This window comes from Drosophila erecta, unplaced genomic scaffold, assembly GCF_003286155.1.
Source record: "Drosophila erecta strain 14021-0224.00,06,07 unplaced genomic scaffold, DereRS2 tig00000000-arrow-pilon, whole genome shotgun sequence".
Lineage (NCBI taxonomy): Eukaryota > Metazoa > Arthropoda > Insecta > Diptera > Drosophilidae > Drosophila > Drosophila erecta.
In genome coordinates this window covers 22,148,013-22,170,354 of record NW_020825194.1, presented here as the reverse complement: position 1 = coordinate 22,170,354, position 22,342 = coordinate 22,148,013, and the positions used below count along the sequence as shown (strand labels likewise).

Genomic DNA, 22,342 nt, shown 5'->3' with positions numbered 1-22,342 from the left:
AATTGATATTAACAATGTAAATAATTTGATTTGTTGTATAAATCTCGACAGAAATATTTCTTAGCTGTGCACTCCAAAACCATTTTATTTCTGTTCAGAAAAATGGTTTCGATTGTAACTTTATCAGGCAGACAAGTACTCCTATTGCCAACTGACCATCGCCACGTGTCGGTTCCATGCTGTCAACTTTTATTGTTAGAGAAACGAATATAAATTTCTTCTGGGGCGCCTTTCCACTTTTCCAAGAAAAATTGCCGGCTAACGAAGTCCGGCCGATAAGGCCCGGGCAACAACAGTTGGCCATTTTGTCTGGCCAAGATTTACGCGCGATTGCTCAAGTTTTATGAGTTACGTAGTTGCATTTTAGCTTAAAGAAAAAATAAACAAAAGCCCGAAGGATGTAGATTAAAATCGCTCATCTTCAGTCCCGCACCACGCTGCTTTTTTATTATGAGTTAAACAAACTTGCTACGGCTTTTCTTCCTTTTTTGCCAGCGACAGATTATGGGGCTTTTATGCTCTGCGATTTTGGCCAGCATTCATACACTTATGGCCAAAAAGTTGAGGTACAAACACTTCCCCGTTTTCCAAGGGGTCAACACGGAAGGACGTTGGGCAAATGGAGATTTACACTCGTCAGCGATTTTTTCCTTTCGACTTTTCCATCAGAATTAATGTAAGAAGATGACTTTTCGGTTCCCGTGGCATTTGTCAACAGGAAACGGATATGGCAAAGCTTGTCTAATAAATTCTTTGATGTATTTGCGCTGACGTTTCCCCTGGGAACGAGCTCAGGATGTCGTACTTTATTTATGCCACTGCCAGACGCATTTCCATTCCCCAATGAATCATAAACTGACTCAATGCCGTCATCAACAATTACGAATGTATCCCGACCAAAAAAGGACATCCATTACGAAGGCCGCAAAAGGAGAAGTGAAATGTCGCCTCGCGTCGCCTACTTGGCGGCTCCCCGAAAATTTCCACTGTTTGCTGCACAAATATTTGACCCATCGAAACTTATACGTGTCTACAAGGAATGGGCAAACAACGAAAACACAACTCAAACAATCTATGCCGTATCAAATGCCGCTTGGCCCCGACAACACGAAAAGCCAAGCAAGTAACCAAATTTGAAGAAAATCCCGAGGCTTTCCCTTGTTAGCTGACACTCGTGTTTATTTTGGGTATGGAACACAATTTTGCCAGGAAAAACTTGGTTTTACAACATGTTGTATGTTCATAACTCAAAAAAAATGTGTATATTTTTATAAAAGGTAATATTATGCTTTGTAATTATCTAAGAATTTAACTAATTTTTAAATTGATATAATATTGATATATATATATATATATATATTGATATATTGATATATTATATTGATTGAATTAAAATACATAGTGAGTTTGGATTAATTTAGTGCAACAATTTTATTTTAATACGGTATAAAGGTAACTTCCTAAAAAATAAATGCACTAAAAACCTTTTTCGGTTTACTAAGAGGGAAAAACTCGTAATCTAGCAGCAATTGATCACTTTAAGTCCTGTCAGGCGAACAGTCGCCCGTACACATTCATTTGGCTTGTCTCGTTTTATCAGCTAGTTGCAAAAAACTTTTAGGGAAAAAATTCGAAAGTTGTACATGCTGCAAGGAGTAGCAGACAGCAACCAAAAAGAGGTAAGACCGATTCGCGATGCAGGCCCATCATGCGATGCCCGATTTCCGATGCCGGAATAACTGCCAGCACAAGGAGTGCCAGAGGCATGCTCCCCTGGGAATCATCGATCAGCACACCCAGTGCAAGTGCTTGGGCGAGGTGAATGCCTCCTCGATTTTCCTGGAAAATGTCCTGGACCTGGCCAACACCTTGGCCCAGGTGATGATTATCTGCGGACTGCACGAGTGCAAGGCGAAGTCAACTGTGGACATCATCACATATGCCTTCCTGCATTACGATCAGGTGTGCTACTGCATAGATACCACGCCCAAGAAGCGACTGCGAAAGGAGGATTTGTTCCACGAGCTGGGGAAGAAGTCGCTGATGAACAAGGTGGAGGCCCACCTGGCCTATGCCATCATCAAGCGGGGATTCAAGGCCTTCTACTACGAGCCGAAACAGGAGTTGACCTACGATGAGCAGGGCAGACCCTCCTACAATGACGAGTGTGTCTGGGTTCATGCGGCCAGGAAGTCAGCCGAGTCCTATGCCCGTTTCGATGGCCTCTCCTGCAGCGAACAGTTGGCCTACGAGGCCAAGATCAAGATAGCCTTCAAGAAGTTCTACGATCGCATGCAGACGCGCAAGAGGCAGCCGGAGGGCGATGATTGCAACTGCTGTTTCTGCGCCAAGAAGCGGGGTCATCTGGTCTATGCCAAGGAACCGACGCCCTGCACCTCCACCAAAAAGAAGCCCAAGCACGTGTGTCCTTACTGTTGCAAGAAGAAGCAGAAGCAGCAGTACACACATCCTGCCCGCCAGCCGGCCAAGTGCCCCAAGTGCCACAAGTCGCGCAAGTTCTGCTGCTGCACCAAAATGGACTTCAACTTGCAGTGGGTCAAGAGCATTTGGGAGCGACCGGACTTCAATCAGTACTACAAGAACGAGATCGCCGAGATCGAGGACCGCCTGGTCAAGGGTACCTGCTGGCTGCCGCCGGAGCCTGAGGAAAAACTGCTCGATGAGGGCGAGGGCGAGGAGGAGGATGCGGCCCAGGAGATGTCGCCGGAGGCCCTCCTTGCCCTTGGCGGCAAAACGGTGCCCAGTAATCCGGATGAGGGCAACGCGGCCGTCGGTTCCCCGCTGGCCACCAAACAGCCTTCGCTCACCGAGCCTGAGGGCGAGTCCTAGATTTGAGGTATCCTGCGAATCGGCGCTTGCTGGATTTCTAAATTTTACTTTGCTCTTGGGAAAAGCGGTTCTCAAAATTCTCAGTGCCAGCTGATCTTCAGCAACCTTTTAACATTAAAGTTGTACTCAAGCAAGTTTCTGTACTTTTTGTAAACGCCGTTTTCTCTCATTTCGTGTTCCTCTACAAAGTGGTAATACAAGTGTATGGGGATTCACAGCCTTTCAAAAATACCTCAAGTAACCAGCTACAGAAATTCGTATTGATGCAGAAAAGGTTTATTTTATAGATGCCCTTATTAAATTATATAAACTGGGTGAATTCAACAGTAAGGAAAGTAAGGAAACGTTACAACTTCCTAATTACCCAATGTAATGGTTCTCAAGTAAGAGGATGTGAGGAGCCAGGCGCATCAACTCCCTAATAAAGGCGGAGAATTGAGTTTGCTGCCAGCCGCCACACATCCGCATCCATTTGGCCCACTCACACTCTTGGCCACTTGGCACTTGGCTGCGAACTGTCTCGGTGTGTCGTCAACTCTGGCCGAAAGTGGCATGCAACAGTAATGGAAAATACATTTAATCTGGCTTATACAGCAGCTCGTCCCGACGAAAACTCGGGCGCACTTCATCACAGCACTTACGGCTCAGCAACCCCCTAAAAACACCTCTTTGAGCTGGAAACGTGAAAATGTGGAAAAGCATTCAGGCAGCCATTTCTCTCACCTGGGGAAAAGTGAAAAATGCTGAAATGTTGACCATGGTCATGACGGCTGCTGCCTTGAACTTCCCTGGAAAAAGTTTTCGCATTGCAAATGCATGAAAACTTCCCTTTTGTTTATGTGCACTTCACTCAATTTTCACCCTCGAACCGTACGAAACGCACACTTTTGGCCAACAATGTCGGCATTTTCCGGGTGGAAAGTTTTCCGTTTTCCATTTTCCATTTTCCATTTTTCATTTTGATTTGAAACCAAACGATAATTGTGTAAACAAGTGGGTTAGAGGCGCAGTTTAACCGCAGAATTTCAATGAAACCAATAATGCTGTGAACATTTACGCCTGCCGACCGCATCAAATTGGAAATAAATTTAAACATGCTTAGTGGGCTGGGCCAGGTCATAAATAATTGGCGTCTAATTATTATATTTTCCAGTTTCAGGCAAACGGACAAAGCCAGTTATTGAATTATTCAGCAGACCGAAATACCACTTCAATTATGGGCCTCGAAAAGTCGAACAAGAAAGTGTTTCACACAGTTCATAACCAGATCTTTGAGGGCATTGAGTTAAATGCACATTTGTCTAATGAAATTCTGTTGAGATATAAACGGCAGGTCTTAAAAATTAATTATCAGACTTTGCTCAGGAATTGTAGCAATAACCATAAGGCCAATTGCAATGCAATCAAAAGGCTTTCTAACTAATTACAAGTTTTTGTAATGAGAGTTTTGAGTTGAGGGTTTGAAGTATCAGACCAAGTTTCCTTTTTCCGCCCATGAACTTAATTAAAGAAAAGCGAATTTCATTTTGCATTAGTTTGTGTCACAAGTGAAGCCAAGTTAATTTCTCACACATGCCACGAAATGTTCAGGTAAAGGGCAGATGTTATGCATACTGTGCACATGAGTGAAAATTGTGAAAATGGCTGGAAACTCGCGCAAGTGTGCCGAGCTGCCGCCCTCCTGCCCCTTTAAGCAAATCAATTTGGGAAAACTGTGGTTGGCTGGCGGCGGGCAAAGTGCACAAAAACAAAATATTGAAATCGCAGGCACACCTGGCCCTGGTGTTGCCATTTCCCAGTCAACAGATACAGATATATGTATAGCTGGCACTCGCCAGCTAAATTGGATATGCAAAACTGAGATGTGCCTAAGACTTCTGGGCCAGAGCCGAAGAAATGCGCCAGTCACAAGTGGATTTTCACTGGGAAAGCTCTGGGAAAGCATCTGTGGTTATCTGGCCGTCCCTTCATCTGCGGCCCACGGATTTCCATTTGTGGCAATGTAAGTGTGTTTCCTCGCTGGAAATTGGATTTATGTATTGTGCATTTGCCATTTCAAATAATATCTTGGCCTGCCATTGGCCATAAATGTGTAAGTATGCTAACCAGCTGCCAACTCAGCAGCCTGCGGATTTACAAATATATTTTGCCATTTATCACAAATGGTTGCGGTGCACTTTAACTTGGGCAACAGAGTGGAAATAGTTTTGCCTATTATTTGAGGGTGCTCAAGTTCAAGAACATATCTCAACTTTGCCTTTTCTGTGCAGGAAAATCAATAAGGCAATTGCTGCTCAAGCATTCTGGCCGCTCTTTCCCAACGGCGACACTTTTGTTAATGAAAAAGTGGTGTTTTTCGCCTAGCTGAATGGTGCTATTTATATGGCCAACGCGGCGTATGAGTAACGCTGCTCCTCCTTTTCTTTTATGCATATTACACGGCTAGGTTTTCTGTGCTTCGCCTTGGCTTGGCAAACTTTTAGTGCGCAGCAGATAAATAATAAATGAGGCAACAATGAATGCCGGGCAAAGGAATAAAAACACTTTTACCCGGCTGACTTGCTCGTAAAAATTGACAACATATAAAACAGATATTTCTAAGGCGCGAGTGCGCAAACTTGGATCGTAAAATAATATGATGGCGTAAAGTAAAAAATGAAATTCAAAGGAAAATACACTTAGTTATGACTCGGGGCGTCTGCGTCTGGAGTAAAAAAAAAGACTTCAAGGCGGGACAGAAACCGTAAACATTTTTATGAACAAATTGATAATCTGGGGCAGCGTGTTAAAGTGCACATTTAACGAGTGAAAATCAATCGCAATCGATTGAGGCGAAGGACAAGGCGTAACTTAAATTCCTGTTCGCCACTGTTGGCCACTGAAACTTTAGCCTTGTGAAATGTGCGCGCCATAATTGTCGTATCAAAATGAAATGTAATTTTCGCCACAGACTTTTTAACGACCTTTCCAAACTGTCACAACCAATTTTGACGAAACACAAACAGCACACAACTCAATGAGGGACATTTGTTGGATTATATTCGGTTTACCGAGTTAATGGGGACAAAGTGTGGATTGATCGGTGTCCATGGGCAACGCGGCGTATACGTGACCTAGCTCGAGCACCCATGAAGTCACTCAATTTGCATACGCACATCTGCTAAATATTCATAGATTTGCATATCAGTGGCCGAGTTTACAAACTCTAGGGCTGCGATATAAACCTGGACAATTAAGCATAATTAAACTGTCAGCATAAGTTAATTTATCGCATACAATGCATCCATATCATCTTCCGATTTTGTACCTTTCGCCACTGAATTTATGGCCTTTGTAAATTACACGAGAAGTGCCCTGTCCTGGTCAATGCTTTCAAACGTATTTTGTTCCCATATTGTTCCATTTCCTCTCAGAATTTATTATTTACGCCAGTAGAAACAAACTAGCAAGGGCAATAACAATAAATAATTTCCTTTTCCTGCAGGAGTTTGCCTTGCTTTTATGCCGCATACAACGTGGTTCGACACGTTTACTGAAGTATGGAAACAATTGGTTTACAACATTATTGATTTTTGTGCTTGATACCTTAAACTTCTAATTCATGGTATTCTCGATGGGAAAGTACAAAAGTCCCTAAGCATGCATTGCATTGGCAGGAGTATTGCCGAATAGATAAATCAAGTAGTATATTAAGTAATAAAAAGCACAGTTCTTCTAGGACTTGTAATGCACACTATTATTACGCTTCGTTACTACGCGAATGATTGGGTTCTGAAATAGGATAAGATGCATTCTGAAATGAGAACTCAAGGACTCAAAACAACTCACATTCAAGCCAGTTTCGCTGTGATTTGGCCACTGATTTTAACCAGAATACACCTGACTTTTGTGCAGTGGTTTTTATAAGCAAATTGTAACACACTATTGGCCTTAAGTAACAAGAGATCAAACAAAACACTTCTTAAATTCGTATTGAACTCGTGACGAAGCACACTGATATAATATTTATATAATATTTATATATTATTTGAAGGTAAAATAAAGCAAATGTTTATTGAGCTGGTCCCATTGTTATAGCCTATTCAACCCTTTTCGTTACAATTAAAATCTGCAGCAAAACCCCATTAAAACCACCAGCTCGACTTTCATATCTGCCGGGAAAGCCTTAAAATCCCCTAGAGACCACGAAAGTGCCCGACCAAGAGAATTAATTAGGAAACATGGTCCAAACGACGGGGCCAAAAGTTGCTAATAAAATTATTCAAAGACTTTCAGGTTCAAGAGCATGGCTGCCGTTCTGGACTAAATGCCTTTTGGAGCAAGTTAATGCTAACTGGAGTCTAGTTGGCTGCAACTTTTGAATGCCAAGCGCAGTTGGCCATAATGCGCGGTGTAATCACGTTTCAGCTTTTGCCTGGGCGCTCTGTTGATTTTGGACTTGCCTCTTTGCGGCTTTGCTTTTATGGAAATTCCATTTTGCGCCAGCTGCAGTTCGAGCCATCACGTAAGTCCACGGACTGTTTTGTAAGCCAATATGTCCGTCAGTTGGCTCACTGCTCAGTCCTCAAACCTCGGAACTCGGTATTCACTGCTTTTCCGCTGGCTGCAGTTGCTTTGCCTAGGAATCGTATTTTTGTGGAACAGGATATTTGCATGTGGGGCACGCTTCGGCGAGTGCCAGCCAGTTTGGTACGTTTTGTTTGCCATTTGTTGCCGTTTAAGTCACCGCATATATCAGGCAGCTGAGAAACTCCCTAGCCAACTGCCACGATTTTTGTTCGGTTCCTTCGAACAAACACATTAGCCAAGAACAAATCAAATATTGCATAATTTATGCCACGAGACTGACTGTAGTGAGTGCGCTCGTAAAACTAATTGAATTATTCGCTTAATATTTATGATACTCTAGGCTACGCTACTAAATGAATATTTAAACGGCAGGAAATGGCAGCTTACTATGCAAAAACGCTTTTATTAAGTCAAATGAAGCGAAGCAAGAAAGCTGACTTTAATGCATTTGTTCGGAAATCGCCAGTCAATACAACTGCTTTTTGGATAAGTTAAAATTAAATAGTAAATCCATCTGCACAGTGATTTTTACCAACAATACCATTTGACCCAATTAACATTGTGTTTCTTTTGAAGCGAAAAACCATGCAACAGTCAGAAGTAATGAATGCTTCCATGGTGAAAAGGAAACGGAAGTGAGGCAAGCCCCTTTCAAGTTGTCACTGCGAGCTGAATTCCAGAGTGCTTTCCAGCACTCGCCAAATCCTGTCCGTGGCACATTTATTAACTGGCCCAGAATTGTGCGGCAGGGCAGCTGACCAAAAAATTACGACCTGCACACAATGCCACAACCTGCCAGGCGACCCACGCTCGTTTTCGTTCGTCACAAAGCCAGAACGCCGGAGCAGAAAAGCGGGCCCCAATAAATAAACCCAGCCCAAGCCAAACTCAACCCCAACACCGAACCCTTATGCCCGAAACCCAAAACCGAAACCCCAAAACCAAGGAGCCAATGTTCAGTGAAGGCAGCCAGCGGGCTAGTGGAAATGCAGCGGGTCTCTTTTCTGCGGGAAATTGCAGCATAAAATATGTTGTCACTGACAGGAAAAACTAGAATTATTACACTGTCCTGCAAAGTTGGTTTCCCAGAGAAATTGCAAAAGCGGAAGTTGCGACAAATTGGCTAACGTTTATCTCGTTAATGTTGCCAGCGTTTTCTGCGCTGAGATTATACAAGCGAGTTGAGTAAGGAAATAAATGTACATAATGCACTAGATTTAGATAATTTTTAATTTGCGTCAATTCAAGAGGAGCAAATAATTCAATTGAGCATAATTAAGATACACAGGCTGCCTTCCTTTTTTGGATATTTAAAACTCATTAGAATTAGATATTAATAAAAAGTTCAAATATTTTACTTTTCTTCAAACTAAAACCTTGGTTAGTTCATGGACTAGTGGCCACTTTGCGGTTGACAGGTTCCTGATTCTCAAGAGTTGTAGATGCTTTTTTCGAGTCTTTTAAAAGTGTAATTACTGAAACTGACGTTCTGTGAGTAAAAGGAATCGAGGAAATTGTGTCCCCTCATCAGAGGAGCGCATAAAGCTGCCAAAATGTCGAATGCACGGATTTAAGAAAAGCTAGAATGTTAAATTTCAGCATTTTATTTATGGCTTAGCGGGCAAATCGACATAGAGCGTTTAATGGAGCGTAAGTATAATATAATAAATTTGATTTGCATATTCATGAAATGGCTATGCGACAGGCGGCAATTAATGACCGATTGAGCAACTGACTAATTGAAGTCTATTCGTGGCTCGAAACCGAAATGCCGCAAATTAAGTTGGGAATACACTTGTTCGCCAATTTATTGTGCTGGCTTGAGTTAATTACTTATTTGGTTAGAGGGCTCACCACACATCAAATGAATAATTTAATTAGGGTTGGCATTATTTCTGACATGCCTCGAATGCCACAAATCAAGGAACGCCTACGGCGCTTAATTCAACAATTTAAAAAGCATTGGAAAAAGCAGTGAACATTTCTGCACGAACGGAGGCGCGGAAAAACCCAGCCTAGAAAAAACTTCCAGCTGCTTAAAAAAATAAAAATCATTTACATAAACTTTAAACGGAAAGCCAAAGATTTTCATCAGTGGCCACCATAACACGCGAATGGAAAGTCCGTGCAACAGCAGAGAAAACTGAAAAAAAAACATAAATAAAAAGTACGTGCGCATTAATTATGCAGCTCACCTGCCAGCTGAAATAGTGCAAATAAAAAAAAATTAAGTTAAAATAAAAGAAAAGAAAAGAAAAGTTGCGAATACCTGCTTGTTTATTGGTCTTGCAGGCTGAGTAGGGCAATAAGTGAACTAGAGCAGGGAAAACTGAGAGAAAAGCCAGAAAAGAAAAATGTTTCACACGAAGTGAAGGCCGATCTGTGAATGGAAATTGGCTTGAACAAAAACCCGAAAACGAATATGGGGAGCAAGGACCCATTTCGGAAATTGAGTATACGCCAGGTGCACCCTAATGAGCTACCAATATATGGAAAAGGCCGGCGCTGCGGTCGATTACTTACCGCTCCGCTTCACGATGGGATTGGCCATGTGGCCGTACAAACGGCTCAAATCGATGGCCATGGTGGAGGTGGTGGTCTGCAGGAGGAGCAGGCAGACGGCGAATGACGGCCACATGGTGAGGTGGCGATGCTGACGCGGCTGTCGCGGCTGATGATGATGATGGTGGTGGTGGTGGTCCATGGCCCAGAAGGACATATACCTTGTAAAGTGTGGAAATTAAGACCCTCGGCCTGATGATAAAAGTTCTTCACACGCGCACGCACACGTTTTCCACTTTATCCGAGGGTTTTGATGGAGTTTTGCAGTTTCGCTTTCTTCTTCGCTTAGAAGCAGTTTTCCGGGCAACTTTTCCAGCCCTTTGATTGAATTATCGTTGGCACTTCAGCCACTGCAGCGGGTTTCCCGCCACTTCCTCCGCTCGTCCTGCAATATGCTAATCGCCTTCTAATGGAGTTATACGAACCAGAAATTAGCTGCAACTTCTTCCCGATTCCCTATTTCGTTCGATTCTATATAGTTGGCTATCGTTTACTACTTGGAATTGGGGACTACATGAAAGTTTTAACCCGTTTGGTTGTTTTCGATTTCGGTTGGTCTGTTTCGATTTCGTTTGTTGGTTTGTTTTTATTTTCGTTTCGTTGAAATTAAAGTTGAAAATAATCTTGCAGGCAAACAAATATTTATATGTGTGTATATAGATATATGTTTTTAGTCGACTTTTTACATTTTTCTACACTGAAAAGATAAGAGAAAAATTGCACAGTTGATTACGGCTTTTTAATTTATTGTAATTTATTTAAAATGTAGTTTTGCTTTACGAACGTGACAATTGCTACTTTTGAACTTAATGTAGTGCTAGCAAAATGATTTCCAGTTTCATTACTTTTCTGATGCGTTGGAACTATTATTATTATGACTCTGACATTACACTTTAGAAGCCTTAATAACAGGAATGGATTTTTAGTCCACAACAATATTTAAATAATAGCCATAATGATCATCCAATATAATATTTAAGTTCAAGCGATATTTCTCAATAGAGCCCCCAAAAAATCGACACCAATTGAGCTGCGGAAATGCAAAGATGTCTCCAGGAGGCCATTTACATGCCAGAACAACTTGACACAGAGCCATCTAATCAACTTAACGAACTTTAACTTTTCCTCGCCCGAATTCCCTTGGTTGCTTATTTTCGGGATCAGGGCAAGTAAAAGTCCGCGGTGCCAGGGGATACAAAGTTGAACAACCCTTTTCGCATAATTTTAGATGGATTTCCAGCACTCACACACTCGGGCGACCCTTAATGACTCTCTCGAGCACCCAAAACACATACGCCCCGTGTAACCAAAAAGTGAAATGGCAGCCGAAAAAAGTAGTAGCAAGAAAGGGCCAGACAGTGGCGAACCTTTAATTATAGCCAAGTTAACCCTTCCGTTTTTGTACTTTTCTTCGTGCCGCAACTTCTGGCATACTTTTTGGGGCAATCAAAAATGGACACAACAAAACACACTCGTCCCCATCGACTAATGAAAGCTTGGCTTCGAATTTTGAAGAGGGTATATCTAACTAAAGACAGAATGGAAAAGCGTCGGCCTGCCAAGCTTTTTAATTAGTATTTTTCACAGCTGGAATCTGCAGTTTCGGAAAAAGCCTTGAGCATTGAATAATTAACAAAATATTTACCCAAATTAGTAATTCCACTGAGCACAGCTTGGCTGAGTGTTAAGTTTGGTGTTAAAAACTGAGCTCTTTCAACGCAATATAAAAGTTTCTGCGAAGCCAAACTATAAAGTTTAGATTGACTTTCATTTTATGCGTTTGAAAAAACGCCAAAGGAAATTTTCACAATCAGGAAGTTTAACTTTTTGGTTGCTCATCAGTCACCAGGGAATTAAGCCGTAAAATCTTTTGACAGTTCCCTGGAAGACATAAACTACACTCAGCCCACCAGCTAAGGAAATAAACACAAGAACGAAGGACATAAAATTCTTTAATAGACCGAAAATGAAACTTCTGCTTGGGCTCCACCGATTTAATAAGCATCTAAAAACACAGACTGCGACAGTTGCGCCGAAAACACGCACAAATTCAGAGGCACTTTACTGGTAGAATCGGCGAACATTTGGCTCTAAAGACACGTTAGCCAAATAGTAAATATAAGCCACCAGAGACTCACAGACAAATAGAGAAGGCCAGCGGATATCCGCAGTAAAGAGAGCAGCAGGAAAAGTAAAGTAAATTATGGCCAGCGCGCCAAATGGCCAAATAATTCGGCGTAAATTGCTCGAATGAAAAGCTATGGTGTAAAGGTAAAAGAGCAGCAGGTTAAGTGTGAGGAAGCATTTCTTTAAAAGCATTGTAAAAATTCATTAAAGGGAAGAATTGCTGGGTAGGAAGTTTAAATTGAAGATTAAACCTAAGGGAAGTGCTTCGAAACAAGGAGAAAACTTTACTTAAGCTGTTATACCTTCAAAATGTTAGAGTTTCTCACTTTAGTATCACTTTCAATTTACAATCAGGGAGCAGTAAATTTCTTAAAGACCATGAAGTTATTAGTAAAGGTTTTTGGAAGATGTTGTTTTAGAATATAGCAATATATATACCAATAAAGTAAACTACCAATAAAGACAATTTCAAATTGTATGATGTGCTTGAAAAAAAGTTAAAGTACAGCGAAAATAAGCTTATCTTTGCACTTAAAATCCATAAACATGAATAAAAACCAGAGACGCCAGAAAAACTTAACAGAACACTAAATCCTAACTTCTTCCTGGCCAACTTGGCCCACAGCGAAGCACCAAATAGAGCGACCAAATCACAAACAAACATTAATTTGCATAATTTACTGCGGACACCCAAACAGAAATGTGCCAGAATTTCGCAGCCAGTATTTTTAAGCCATTTCCATTTCTTTACATTCACTTTCTTCTTTGTGCGGGCTTGGGGTTCTTAATGCATAATTTAACAGCAGCCAGAAAAGCCAGAGGCTAGGGACGTTAGGGGCGTGCTCGTCCCGGCAACAAGAGCCCAAGGAAGTTGGGAACAATCAACAACTGCGTGTTGTTATTCAAGGCACACGCACACCACCGACTTTCGCACACACACTCTCGCACACCCTAACCACCAGACGCCACACGGCGTATACGCAACGTGAATCATGGAAGCGGGACAAGACTAACGAGGCTTAGGCTTGAAAAAAATGTACAAAAATCCGAGGAAATTGGGGGCTGGTGGCTGGTGGGTATGGCGTAAAGGTAATGAAGAGCAACAGAGCGGAGCCGTAAAGGAGCAATTTTCCGCACACACAGATTTTCCTTTGCAACTCAAATTTCGAGGGGATTTGGCTTTGTGGGCCTGGGTTTCCTCAACAGTTTTCCACACAATTTTAAGCGGTTGTATGTCACAAGTCATCTAATAGCACACGCGTCATTTGGAAATCATTTTGACATTTATGTATTGTATTTCTTTTCTTGCAACAGTATGTTTTTCTTGTATTTTCTCAAGGGCTGGATTATCTTGAATGCATAAAGGTGTTACAGTACGTTTGAGTACGAGCCAACAACTCGAACAACTATTTACAACTCCGCTTGAGTGTAAGTTTCAAACTCGACTAAAGCGTTGAGCGCATTGCGTTCGTCTTTTAAGCACTTTTCCGCCACTCAACTTGAGCCTCGTCGCCGCCTACACACGAGTCCTCGTCGAGTGAATTTCCCGGACGAGTGGAAAGCCACATGCCTCTCTCTCGCGCTTCCCTTCTGCGGTTCGGTTTTCCCCGCGGCATTCGCTCTTTGCCGTGCTCTCAATGTCACTCGCAGGGCTCGAGCACCTGCTCTGGGCCATATTTCCTTGGTTGCGTTGATGGCTTCTGGCTGGTGGCCAGGAGCGGTTCTCATCTCACCCACTCCGCGGGCTGGGGCCCCGAAAATGCCTTGAAATGGGTACATGAATGTTTCATTCAGGTGGATTATCTAAATGTGGGAAAATTACAACAAATTAGCATAAATATTTGCATCCCTAATATATTAACAATTATTTTTAAAGTCGGTAACATTTTAAGCTAATAACTAAGGATTTTTTCTTATAATCGGAGTATCCATGGTCTAAATAAATAATATTAAATAATATTTATTTCACAGCTGGTAATTCAAAAAACTCCATGACACGTTCGACTTTGTGTATTTTACGTTAGCTTTAGAGCCAAACCTTTAAAAGTTGTGAAAACTAAAAAAATATCACCGCATCGTATAAAACTTTCAGCGTAAAACCTAAATAACTTTCTAAACTTAAGTAATATTTGCTGAAGTAATTCAATCCAGAGACATATATATATCTTTGGGACCTTCAACTCTCCGAGCCCTAATAATCCTTTCCCCACTTAAGACAAGCCAAGCCGAAGCTCATCTACTCGTACTTTAGCCAATAAATGAAGCAACAAATACCAATTAGCGGCAACAGAATCCGCCTGGCCGTACTCTTAGCAGTGAAACAGGGCCAAAACCGATGTAGAAATGGCCAAGCAACAGTGCTACAAATGTAAATACGAACTTTGGAGTGAATGAGAGCCACCAAGAGAGACTAAGAGCTCCGAGTGCCGGCCCGCCCCATTTGGTCTGCCCACGCAACCACCCGTGGAGCCACCCATTTCCCCGTAAGTTGATCCCACGAATGTATCCAATAGTTTCTGGTTCCAACCGGGCGACTTTCCTGGGCGCCCACGCAGACCAGCAGGTGACGCTGATTCGACGACGTCCTCGGCGCGTTGGCGTTGCACTCAATGCGAAAAGCGACAGTAAAAGCTTTTCCGAGGGCGGATAATAAACAAAAATACAGCTTGTTTGTCTGGGACCTTCCACTATGCATTCCTGGTTAAATTACTCAACAGAAGGATGGTTCTCTACAGAAAATAAATGTAGCTTCGGATATTATTATTATACAGACTTTGAATTTTAGCTTAAAACTATAAGAATATGTGACAGATGGCGGGTTTTGAACTTTATTTTGCCTAAAAATGTTGCAAGAGCAAAGCAGACATTTTAACTAATAAGCATTTTGTATTTAGCTTTTAAAATTGCAATGTACATAATATTTGAATAAGCGAATCCATTAATAACTGTTGACCTTTATAATATATTACAATATAGTAAGGTATTATATTATATATGAGAGAAAGCCTGTTTGGGGCAACTTTGCCTGCACTTCACGTCAAGAAAGTTTCCACAAGCACCACCTAAGTGGAGGCGTAGATGTCCACTCAACGGATTCCCTAATCAACCAATCAAGCCAAGACAAACAAACAGAGGAAAATGCACAAGCCAAAGGACAAGTGCAATTTCCTAATCAACAAGAATGCCGCTTCCCGGAAAATTGTTTACGCAACCCAACAGACCAGACACATCACTTAGTGTCCAAGCATCACTCAATTTATCACTTTGTTTGCCAAAGGACACGAGCAGCTGATCCCATGTCATTTTCAAATGGGCTCATCACACGGCGCATTTGTTAGTTTAATAATTTATTCGAGTGGATCTGGTTGAGGACCCGGTATGATTCATATGTGGCGTCGCAGAAAGGACATAACACGCAGCTTGGCCAGATTCATCTCCACGCTGTCCGTCACCTGGATGCTGGCCAAATCCTCGACGTGCGAGTAGCCTGTGGCACGTGGCACAACACTAAGCGGGGTCTTTCAATCATTTGCCAAGGACTCACCCGTCAGGACAATAGCCTGGTCGCCCTTTTGCTGGCCCAGAGCACTCCACGGATCCAGTGCGCCATGCGTGAAGATTACCTGAGCGTAGCGCTCGCTCTGATTGAACCCGCATCCGCCGAATTTGCTATTCGTCTGCTCAACGCCCTGGGCCAATTGATGGGCAGTCTGCTCCGCTCCAAACGCATCCTGGCAAAGTTGTTCGAAGTAGCCCAAGGGCACCTGGTTGGCAAAGGCTTGGGACGCAGATGATTTGGATTTTGTAGTTGTGTACCAGCCAAATTCATTGCAGGTTTGATAAAACCAAGCACGAGCTGGAAAGCAACATTGAATCAAATTATAACTGGCAGCGGTTTTGCTTACTTTCCGAACTTTGATCTAAATCCTCGCTGAAAAGTTCTAGCATGGATGAGTAGCCAAAGTCCTGGCATTCACTGGAGCGCCTTCCTTCCGAATAAAGCAGTTTTAGGAATTCTATGAATGCCAGCTCATCACCGGAATCCAAGCTCATTAAAGTCTCACAAAGCCGGGGTATATAAGCACTTACATGTAATTATTTATAAATATGTTAGTAAAAAGTATATCTCATCACTCACCTATAACTTTGCACCACTAATGCAAAATAGTTTCCCAGACCATTGAAAAAAGCTGCCCTATCTAGAGGATTTTTGGGTCTATAGCCCTCGCAGCCATTAAGATTATAAAGCAGCTCCTGAATTTCATCGCCATCAAATAACTTGACTAGGAATTTTAATCCTTTTTCGATTCGTAAGGAGCAGTTGTGACCGTAGCTCAATCGAATCGACTTGTCGACCATTTCCATGTATTCTAAGGATCAAATATTAGAGATTGTCGCTGTAAGACAACCATCTCACCAAAAAAATCTGCCTTCGCCAATAAGGGAGCACTGGAGGCCCAGCTGGCAGCTATTAAATCCGGATACAGTTGAGTCATCCAGGCCACCAAGCTGCCCGAATAAGAGCCGCCAACCAAAATGACTTTGGAGTCTTCCATTTCGGGAGTATTTGACTGTTGGTGGCGTATGAAGTGCGCCAAGTCAGCCAATGATTGATGAAGACTTAGTTGCTTGAGGTTATTCAGTCGGTAACTCTCATTTCTGTTGATTTAAGTATAAATAATATTGATTTTCTGATATTATTGATTTGATTCTTACTCACCCAAAAGGTAAGCTCAGTCCATAGTAGCGGTGCTCGGTGTAGAAAAGCATTCCTGAGTTTTCCACTGCCATATCGTGGGTTAATCCAGTGCTCAATAATCCTGGACTGATGGTCCATTCGCCTCCCACAAATATGTAAATGGGTCCTTGGGGCTTGAAATACTTGGCATTACTATAATAACGCTGAAACATAACTATGTATTTTCACATTCAAAACAATTTGGCTATTAATGGATACCATTCTCCAAGTTTTGTTGTTGTGCTCATCAAAATGATCCACTTTCTGGTCTAACCAAAGCTCCTCCACAGCAGCCAATTCGTTTTTTGAACGTATTTGTAGTACTGGCTCGTGATTAAGCAACTCCGCATTTCTTCTATAAGGATTGAAAGTGGCCAAAAAACTGGGTAGCCACAAAATAATATGCACAGCACAATTAAACCAACTCATGTTCAATTAACAGTGTTATAACAACAGAAATAAGTAGTGCAAACTTTATATATAAGCGGTATACCCCCATGAAAAAACGGCGTGCATATTTAAATGAAATATGGAATTTACAGAGCAAGGTTAATGCAAATATGGTTGCATGAACTGATAAAACTTTAACACCACTCAACTTATGCAGAATAAAGAGGACTGTAAACTTGCGTTACATTTATGACTTACATTTTTATAAATTCTTATAAATCTTTACCTGTTTTTATTTATGCCCACGTCAGTTTCAGTTACATTCGAAAAGCTTTACAATTTTACTGCTCCTGCTTTTCTAAATCGCCTGGCAAGCTTAGACAACTTTATACGGTTCAAAGCCGCTTCCAGCCACCACCTCGTATACGCAACGTCGCTGCAGAAGGATAAACAAACACACACTCGAATATCACCCACGTGGCGACACAAAAAAAGTTAAAAATACAATATTTTTATAGCGCTGCCGCGGAAAAAAGGAAACATAAAAATGTAAGCAGCTGCGCGAACAAGCAACAGGAGAATGCACAAAATGTGTAATTGCCATATTACTCATACGCCCCATGTACAGGACAATGGCGGTGCAGCACTCCCGCCGTGTCAGCGCTTGTCCTGTGGACTCGAGGCGAAAGGATTGCAGAGGCGAAAGTCGAAAGGGGAAAACTTATGAGCATAACTCTTTTAACGTGCAACGACAAGGGATAAATGGAAAATTCCGTGGTGCATTGATTCTGCATGTTTTTCGTTCTCTGTGAAATGGGGTATAGGTATGAATAAATTGAGCAAGAAGAACGTACACGTCCACTGTTGAATATTACTTGTTCAGCTTTAAATTATTTCGCATTCTTTAATAAGGATTTTAGAACAGGATTTATAAGGATTTATAACATAAATCAGCCGATTAAATTGTTTGAGTGCAATTTACTAAAGTGCACTGCAATAAACGCCTATTGCATATACAAAATATACCAAATATTCCAGGATACCAACCCCATTCACTTGGGTGCTCTTAACAACAATGGCGCGCTATGAAAAGTTATTATTATTGGGGCTCATTGTCGTTGTTTTTATTCTTTGTATTCTTTCTGGCCGGAAAACATTGCAAATTGGTTGAATCCAGCAATGGATGTTGAGCCTCTTACTTATTCAGTTGCTTTTCCCACGCCGCGGTGGAGCGCAAAGGCGGAGAAAAGGATTATTCGCCACGAGAACAATCCACGGAACCGAAAAATCCGAATTTGGCTCGCCAAATCATCAGCATATAAACCACATTTTACATACGTGCACGGCAACATTCCACTTGAGCTCAAAAGCCACAATTCCATTCGCCACCCAAAAGGGTTCTGCTATATGAATATTTATTAAGGAATCCATTTTTGAGATATCTTTGGAAGTCAGGAAAGAAATTTAAATGAGCCAAAGCAGAGAACGATTTTTGTTAAATGCATATTTAATATATTTCCCAATACCCTCGAAAATAATTAGGGCGAAATTTAGGGACGCTAAACACCTTATTAACAAGATCTCCAGATCATTAAACAGGCAATTTTACCCAAAGCCGATTCAGGCTCGTATTTTCCCCTCACAGGAAACTCGTCCTTGTCAACCCTGAAAAGCTTTCGTCTGCGAGCATGCGCTGGGCAAAAGGACTCAAGTCGAGTGGCACTCACAGTGAGCCTTTCTCTCTGGTTGCACTGCTCCGTAACGTCCTTTATGAATGGCCTCCTGTTGCTCGAGACATAACAGGTGGCAAGGCTGGGAGAGATAGCTTTAATGGAGCTGTTGACTGCTCACCCAAACTGGAGCCCCCAAGTGGGGACAAGTTCAACCCCGAGGCAAATCGATGGGGCTGTGGCTTTAGAACCAGTGCCAGCTTTCGGACACCTTGACCAAAGACACTAGAATAATAAGATGCGTAACGCCATACGATTTTTTTGCACACGATTTTTTCGGGCTGGCTCCAGGCTCTCTCGAATTTTTGTTCAAGAGCCAGAGAGAGAGAACGCTCTAGAGCCAGCAGCTCTCTTGTACTCATCAGTGATGCCAAAAAAAACGGAAAAAATAGGCTAAAATTTTCAAAGAAAGGATGAAACAAAAGGACAGATTTTGATTCATACGTTGCCATTGTGCCAATGCGTTTCAAATACGTTTCGGGCATTTTATAGGCTTTATTTAAGACAATTTTTACTATTTGCCCGGTTATTTGTTCAAGACGGATGCCAATTTGATCTTGCAAGTAATCACACTTAAGAACACATACACTACACTCACTGCTCGACCGGTAAGAAAGATTTCTTGAACTATTTTGCGACTCTAAATTAGAAGACATGCCTTACTGTCTTCACCAGAACCAGTTGGGAATTATAGGGCTACAAGAAAATATTTTTCCTAAACAAAAATTTATATTATTTGTACTCTGGCAATCGAGTACGAAGTACTCGTTAGTTAAACTCAGCATTCTATCTCAAATATGAAAAATTAGTGACGACTAAAAATAAATATATATGTACATGTTACATATATATGTATATATATATAGAGAGAGGAAGAGAGCAATTACTGCCGCCACCAAATAAGTGGCTGCATAGTGCAAAACCAATGTATGGCCGTTACGCATCTTATTATTCTAGTGTCTTTGCCTTGACACTCTGACACACTAAAAAAGCGGTGGCGAATTTAAATTACTGCAAACACACGAGGACCTCGTCTGGCGCAGGAATGTTGCCTTGAAGGTTGCTTCCTTGTAAAGTGTGCGATGTGTATTAGCTCCTAGGAACACCAAGTCGCGTTGTCCCCTCTTAGCCTTTAAATTATAAAGTGACGCTGTCTTTCAGAGAAGGATATCATTTAAGGGGGGCAAGTAACACATTAAAGCCCAATTTAGTGTGTAAATGAAATAATACTTTGCTGACAGTTGGCTTGATAAGTTGACTTGAGTAAGGGAATCCACTATAAAGTTATGCCTTTCCCATGGGAACTCGGTATCCGTCAAACTTCGTCCACTTTTCGAATTCAGAATCCTAATTTAATAAGAGCGGGAGGAGCAGTGCGGCTGCTTCTCCTCGGTGACTGCTTAATTAGCCGCGGGTGGCTGTTTTCCAGTTGGCCAGAGCACTTTAATTGAGCGGGGAGTGTGGATGGGTGGCAAAGTGAAGATTAAGGCTATATCTGCATTACACAACTTCCAGGAATTCCTAGGATATTGCAAATAATTATTGCATATTGAGATTCATAGACAATTTGAGTGCTACTTTTAAAATACATTTATAGGTTTGTTTATGGACCTTCTTTTTGATTCACAGCATTTTGTCAGGTTAAAAGTTTTTAAAATCTCTAAAAATGTATTTTCACATGATAAATTATTCTAGGACTTGCACGCTGGCTTGATATCGTTTGTAGGTGGTGGAACAAGACATTCTTGATTCTGTGGAATCCCAGCTGATTTCTTATTTTTTTCTCTTCCCCTTCTCTTATTTTTATACCCGTTTTCTTGATTAGGATTTTGATGATTTATAAAATTGTTGTTATCGGCAAAAACTTGATTAACTTTTAAACTTGGTAGTGGCTGCGGAAAATTACGTTTTGACTGTTTTGCTTTTTGATTCTGGACAACCGGTTCATTGGTATTTTGGCGAATATCTTGCTGCTGAGACTTGTAGCTTTGTTGTTGAGCTTTCTGTGAGTTCGAACTACTCTGTTGATTGGAATCCTGATTGGGCCGTTGAGTATTGAAAATCTGCTGGATGGGCTCCTGTGTAACCTGTTGGTTCTTGTGTTGATCCGATTTCGGTACTCGTCTTGGGATCACTCCATTTTGTTGCCCGCTGCATACAGTTCCCTCCTGAGCAAAAGTTTTCTTTGTATAATGATGGACATCTATGGGAGGATGTGGTCGGAAACCTTTGTATCCCGGGTGCCTAGTGTAACTCTGTATTTGGGAATGTGAAAAGTGATGACCATTCCCAAGAGCCCTGGGTCCTTGACGCGACCTATGGTCCAACTGATTGAGTTGAGGCGGAGTCATCGATTGGATGACTTTCGGCGGAGGGTTTCGGAAAGACATTTTACTTATTCCATCTATTATGTGCATCTGCTCACGCTCCTGTTCCATACTATGCCAGTGGTAAAACAAGTGGGCCTTTAAGTCCAAAAGCGAATCTGGGGCGAACTTGCATTGGTTGCAAATCAGAGGCTGCGCTAGCAGCTCATCTACTAGCGATTTTGGCAGTCGTGAAAAGCAGTTCTCCCTCTCCAGCTGAGCGCACATTTCTAGAAGGTAGCAGATTTAAACATTTAAAGAACTTCTGAATAAATATAGGAAATCATATCACAAATTCGATAAAAATCTGCTGGTTTTCGTAGTTTTCTTACTTTCGTAGGAAACGAATAGTTCGGTGTTGTGCGCGTTCCAATGTTTCTTGGTCTTCATACACGGTGATACGAAATCCTTGGAGATAACATGCAAGTGGAGCCTTTGCATACTCGGTTCGGCATGGAATCCCACCTGGAAGTCCTCCCAAATAGCTCCTCTTATTTTGACAGCCTTTTGCGCCAGATGGTAAAGCTCCCTCAAAAGCGGCAGATGGGTCCGGTTAAGCTGAAAGATGTAAATTAATTTAATAGCCTTAGCGTAGTTTTTGCTGGCACTAGCACTTACTTGAAAAACACTAGGAATGTCTTCAATTGGAAGAACCAGATAGTGGTGCTTTGCCTTGGGAAACTTGTCTGGCATGACTACACCGAATTCCGACGAGGTAATCAGATACTCGGTCCTCGTCATGTCTCTGATTAGTCCGTATTGCCAGGACATGTCGAATTCCAATGATTCGCTTAGCTTAAGTTAAAGTAAGTCATTTTATAATATGTACTGACAACAATAACTGAAACAGCTGTCATCTAGGTGTTGGAAAACGACAAGTACGCTCCTGAAGGTGACACTTCCGATATCCGATATTTTTCGCTTCCGATAGTTCTTCTGAGCACTTAAATCGCGTGCTAATAATTTTTACAATTTTTGTATCTTATATTTTCACGCTAATTTACAGACTC

At 41.8% G+C, this 22,342-nt stretch overlaps 4 protein-coding genes across 5 annotated transcripts in view; 1 reads left to right on the top strand and 3 right to left on the bottom strand.

Annotated features, from left to right (window-relative positions):
- LOC6554042 (IDLSRF-like peptide) overlaps positions 1-13,561 on the bottom strand; it is a 36,702-nt gene extending 23,141 nt beyond the window's left edge. Inside the window, exons 1-2 of the mRNA XM_001979491.3 lie at positions 13,486-13,561; positions 9,943-10,678 (exon numbers count right to left, since the gene is read on the bottom strand). Of these exons, the coding sequence (XP_001979527.1) occupies positions 9,943-10,138 (196 nt within the window). The 5' untranslated portion in view covers positions 10,139-10,678; positions 13,486-13,561. The remainder of the gene's footprint in view (positions 1-9,942; positions 10,679-13,485) is intronic.
- Positions 1,558-3,004, top strand: LOC6554043. The gene has a single exon (XM_001979492.3). It carries the CDS (start codon positions 1,696-1,698, stop codon positions 2,848-2,850), a length of 1,155 nt encoding a protein of 384 aa, XP_001979528.1. The 5' UTR covers positions 1,558-1,695; the 3' UTR covers positions 2,851-3,004.
- A 1,576-nt stretch (positions 13,562-15,137) lies between the features above and the next one.
- On the bottom strand, positions 15,138-17,046 carry LOC6554044 (putative serine protease K12H4.7). Its single transcript, XM_001979493.2, has 6 exons — positions 16,829-17,046; positions 16,526-16,767; positions 16,247-16,478; positions 16,014-16,192; positions 15,653-15,964; positions 15,138-15,595 (listed from the first exon to the last, which is right to left on the bottom strand). Exons 1-6 carry the CDS (start codon positions 17,017-17,019, stop codon positions 15,492-15,494), a joined length of 1,260 nt encoding a protein of 419 aa, XP_001979529.2. The 5' UTR covers positions 17,020-17,046; the 3' UTR covers positions 15,138-15,491.
- Positions 17,047-20,545: 3,499 nt separating this feature from the next.
- Positions 20,546-22,232, bottom strand: LOC6554045 (aprataxin-like protein). Of its 2 annotated transcripts, XM_001979494.3 has the most exons (3): positions 21,951-22,232; positions 21,665-21,890; positions 20,548-21,562 (listed from the first exon to the last, which is right to left on the bottom strand). In XM_001979494.3, the coding sequence occupies exons 1-3, from the start codon at positions 22,101-22,103 to the stop codon at positions 20,658-20,660; spliced, it is 1,284 nt and encodes a 427-aa protein (XP_001979530.2). In that variant the 5' UTR covers positions 22,104-22,232; the 3' UTR covers positions 20,548-20,657. The 2 variants fall into 2 exon arrangements, with proteins under 2 accessions (XP_026831556.1, XP_001979530.2); XM_026975755.1 differs by having other exon boundaries at positions 20,546-21,562; positions 21,665-22,232.
- Positions 22,233-22,342: the final 110 nt, after the last annotated feature.

What these genes read in the sequence shown, in the direction of transcription:
- LOC6554044 (XM_001979493.2), bottom strand. Translation starts at nt 17,019, where the DNA reads ATGTTTCAGCGTTATTATAGTAATGCCAAGTATTTCAAGCCCCAAGGA. An exon ending in TTTAGATCAAAGTTCGGAAA is followed by an intron (nt 15,965 to 16,013) that starts GTAAGCAAAACC and finishes GTTGCTTTCCAG; the next exon opens with CTCGTGCTTGGTTTTATCAA. An exon ending in CCAGGCTATTGTCCTGACGG is followed by an intron (nt 15,596 to 15,652) that starts GTGAGTCCTTGG and finishes CACGTGCCACAG; the next exon opens with GCTACTCGCACGTCGAGGAT.
- LOC6554045 (XM_026975755.1), bottom strand. Translation starts at nt 22,103, where the DNA reads ATGTCCTGGCAATACGGACTAATCAGAGACATGACGAGGACCGAGTAT. An exon ending in ACTATTCGTTTCCTACGAAA is followed by an intron (nt 21,563 to 21,664) that starts GTAAGAAAACTA and finishes GCTACCTTCTAG; the next exon opens with AAATGTGCGCTCAGCTGGAG.
- LOC6554043 (XM_001979492.3), top strand. Translation starts at nt 1,696, where the DNA reads ATGCAGGCCCATCATGCGATGCCCGATTTCCGATGCCGGAATAACTGC.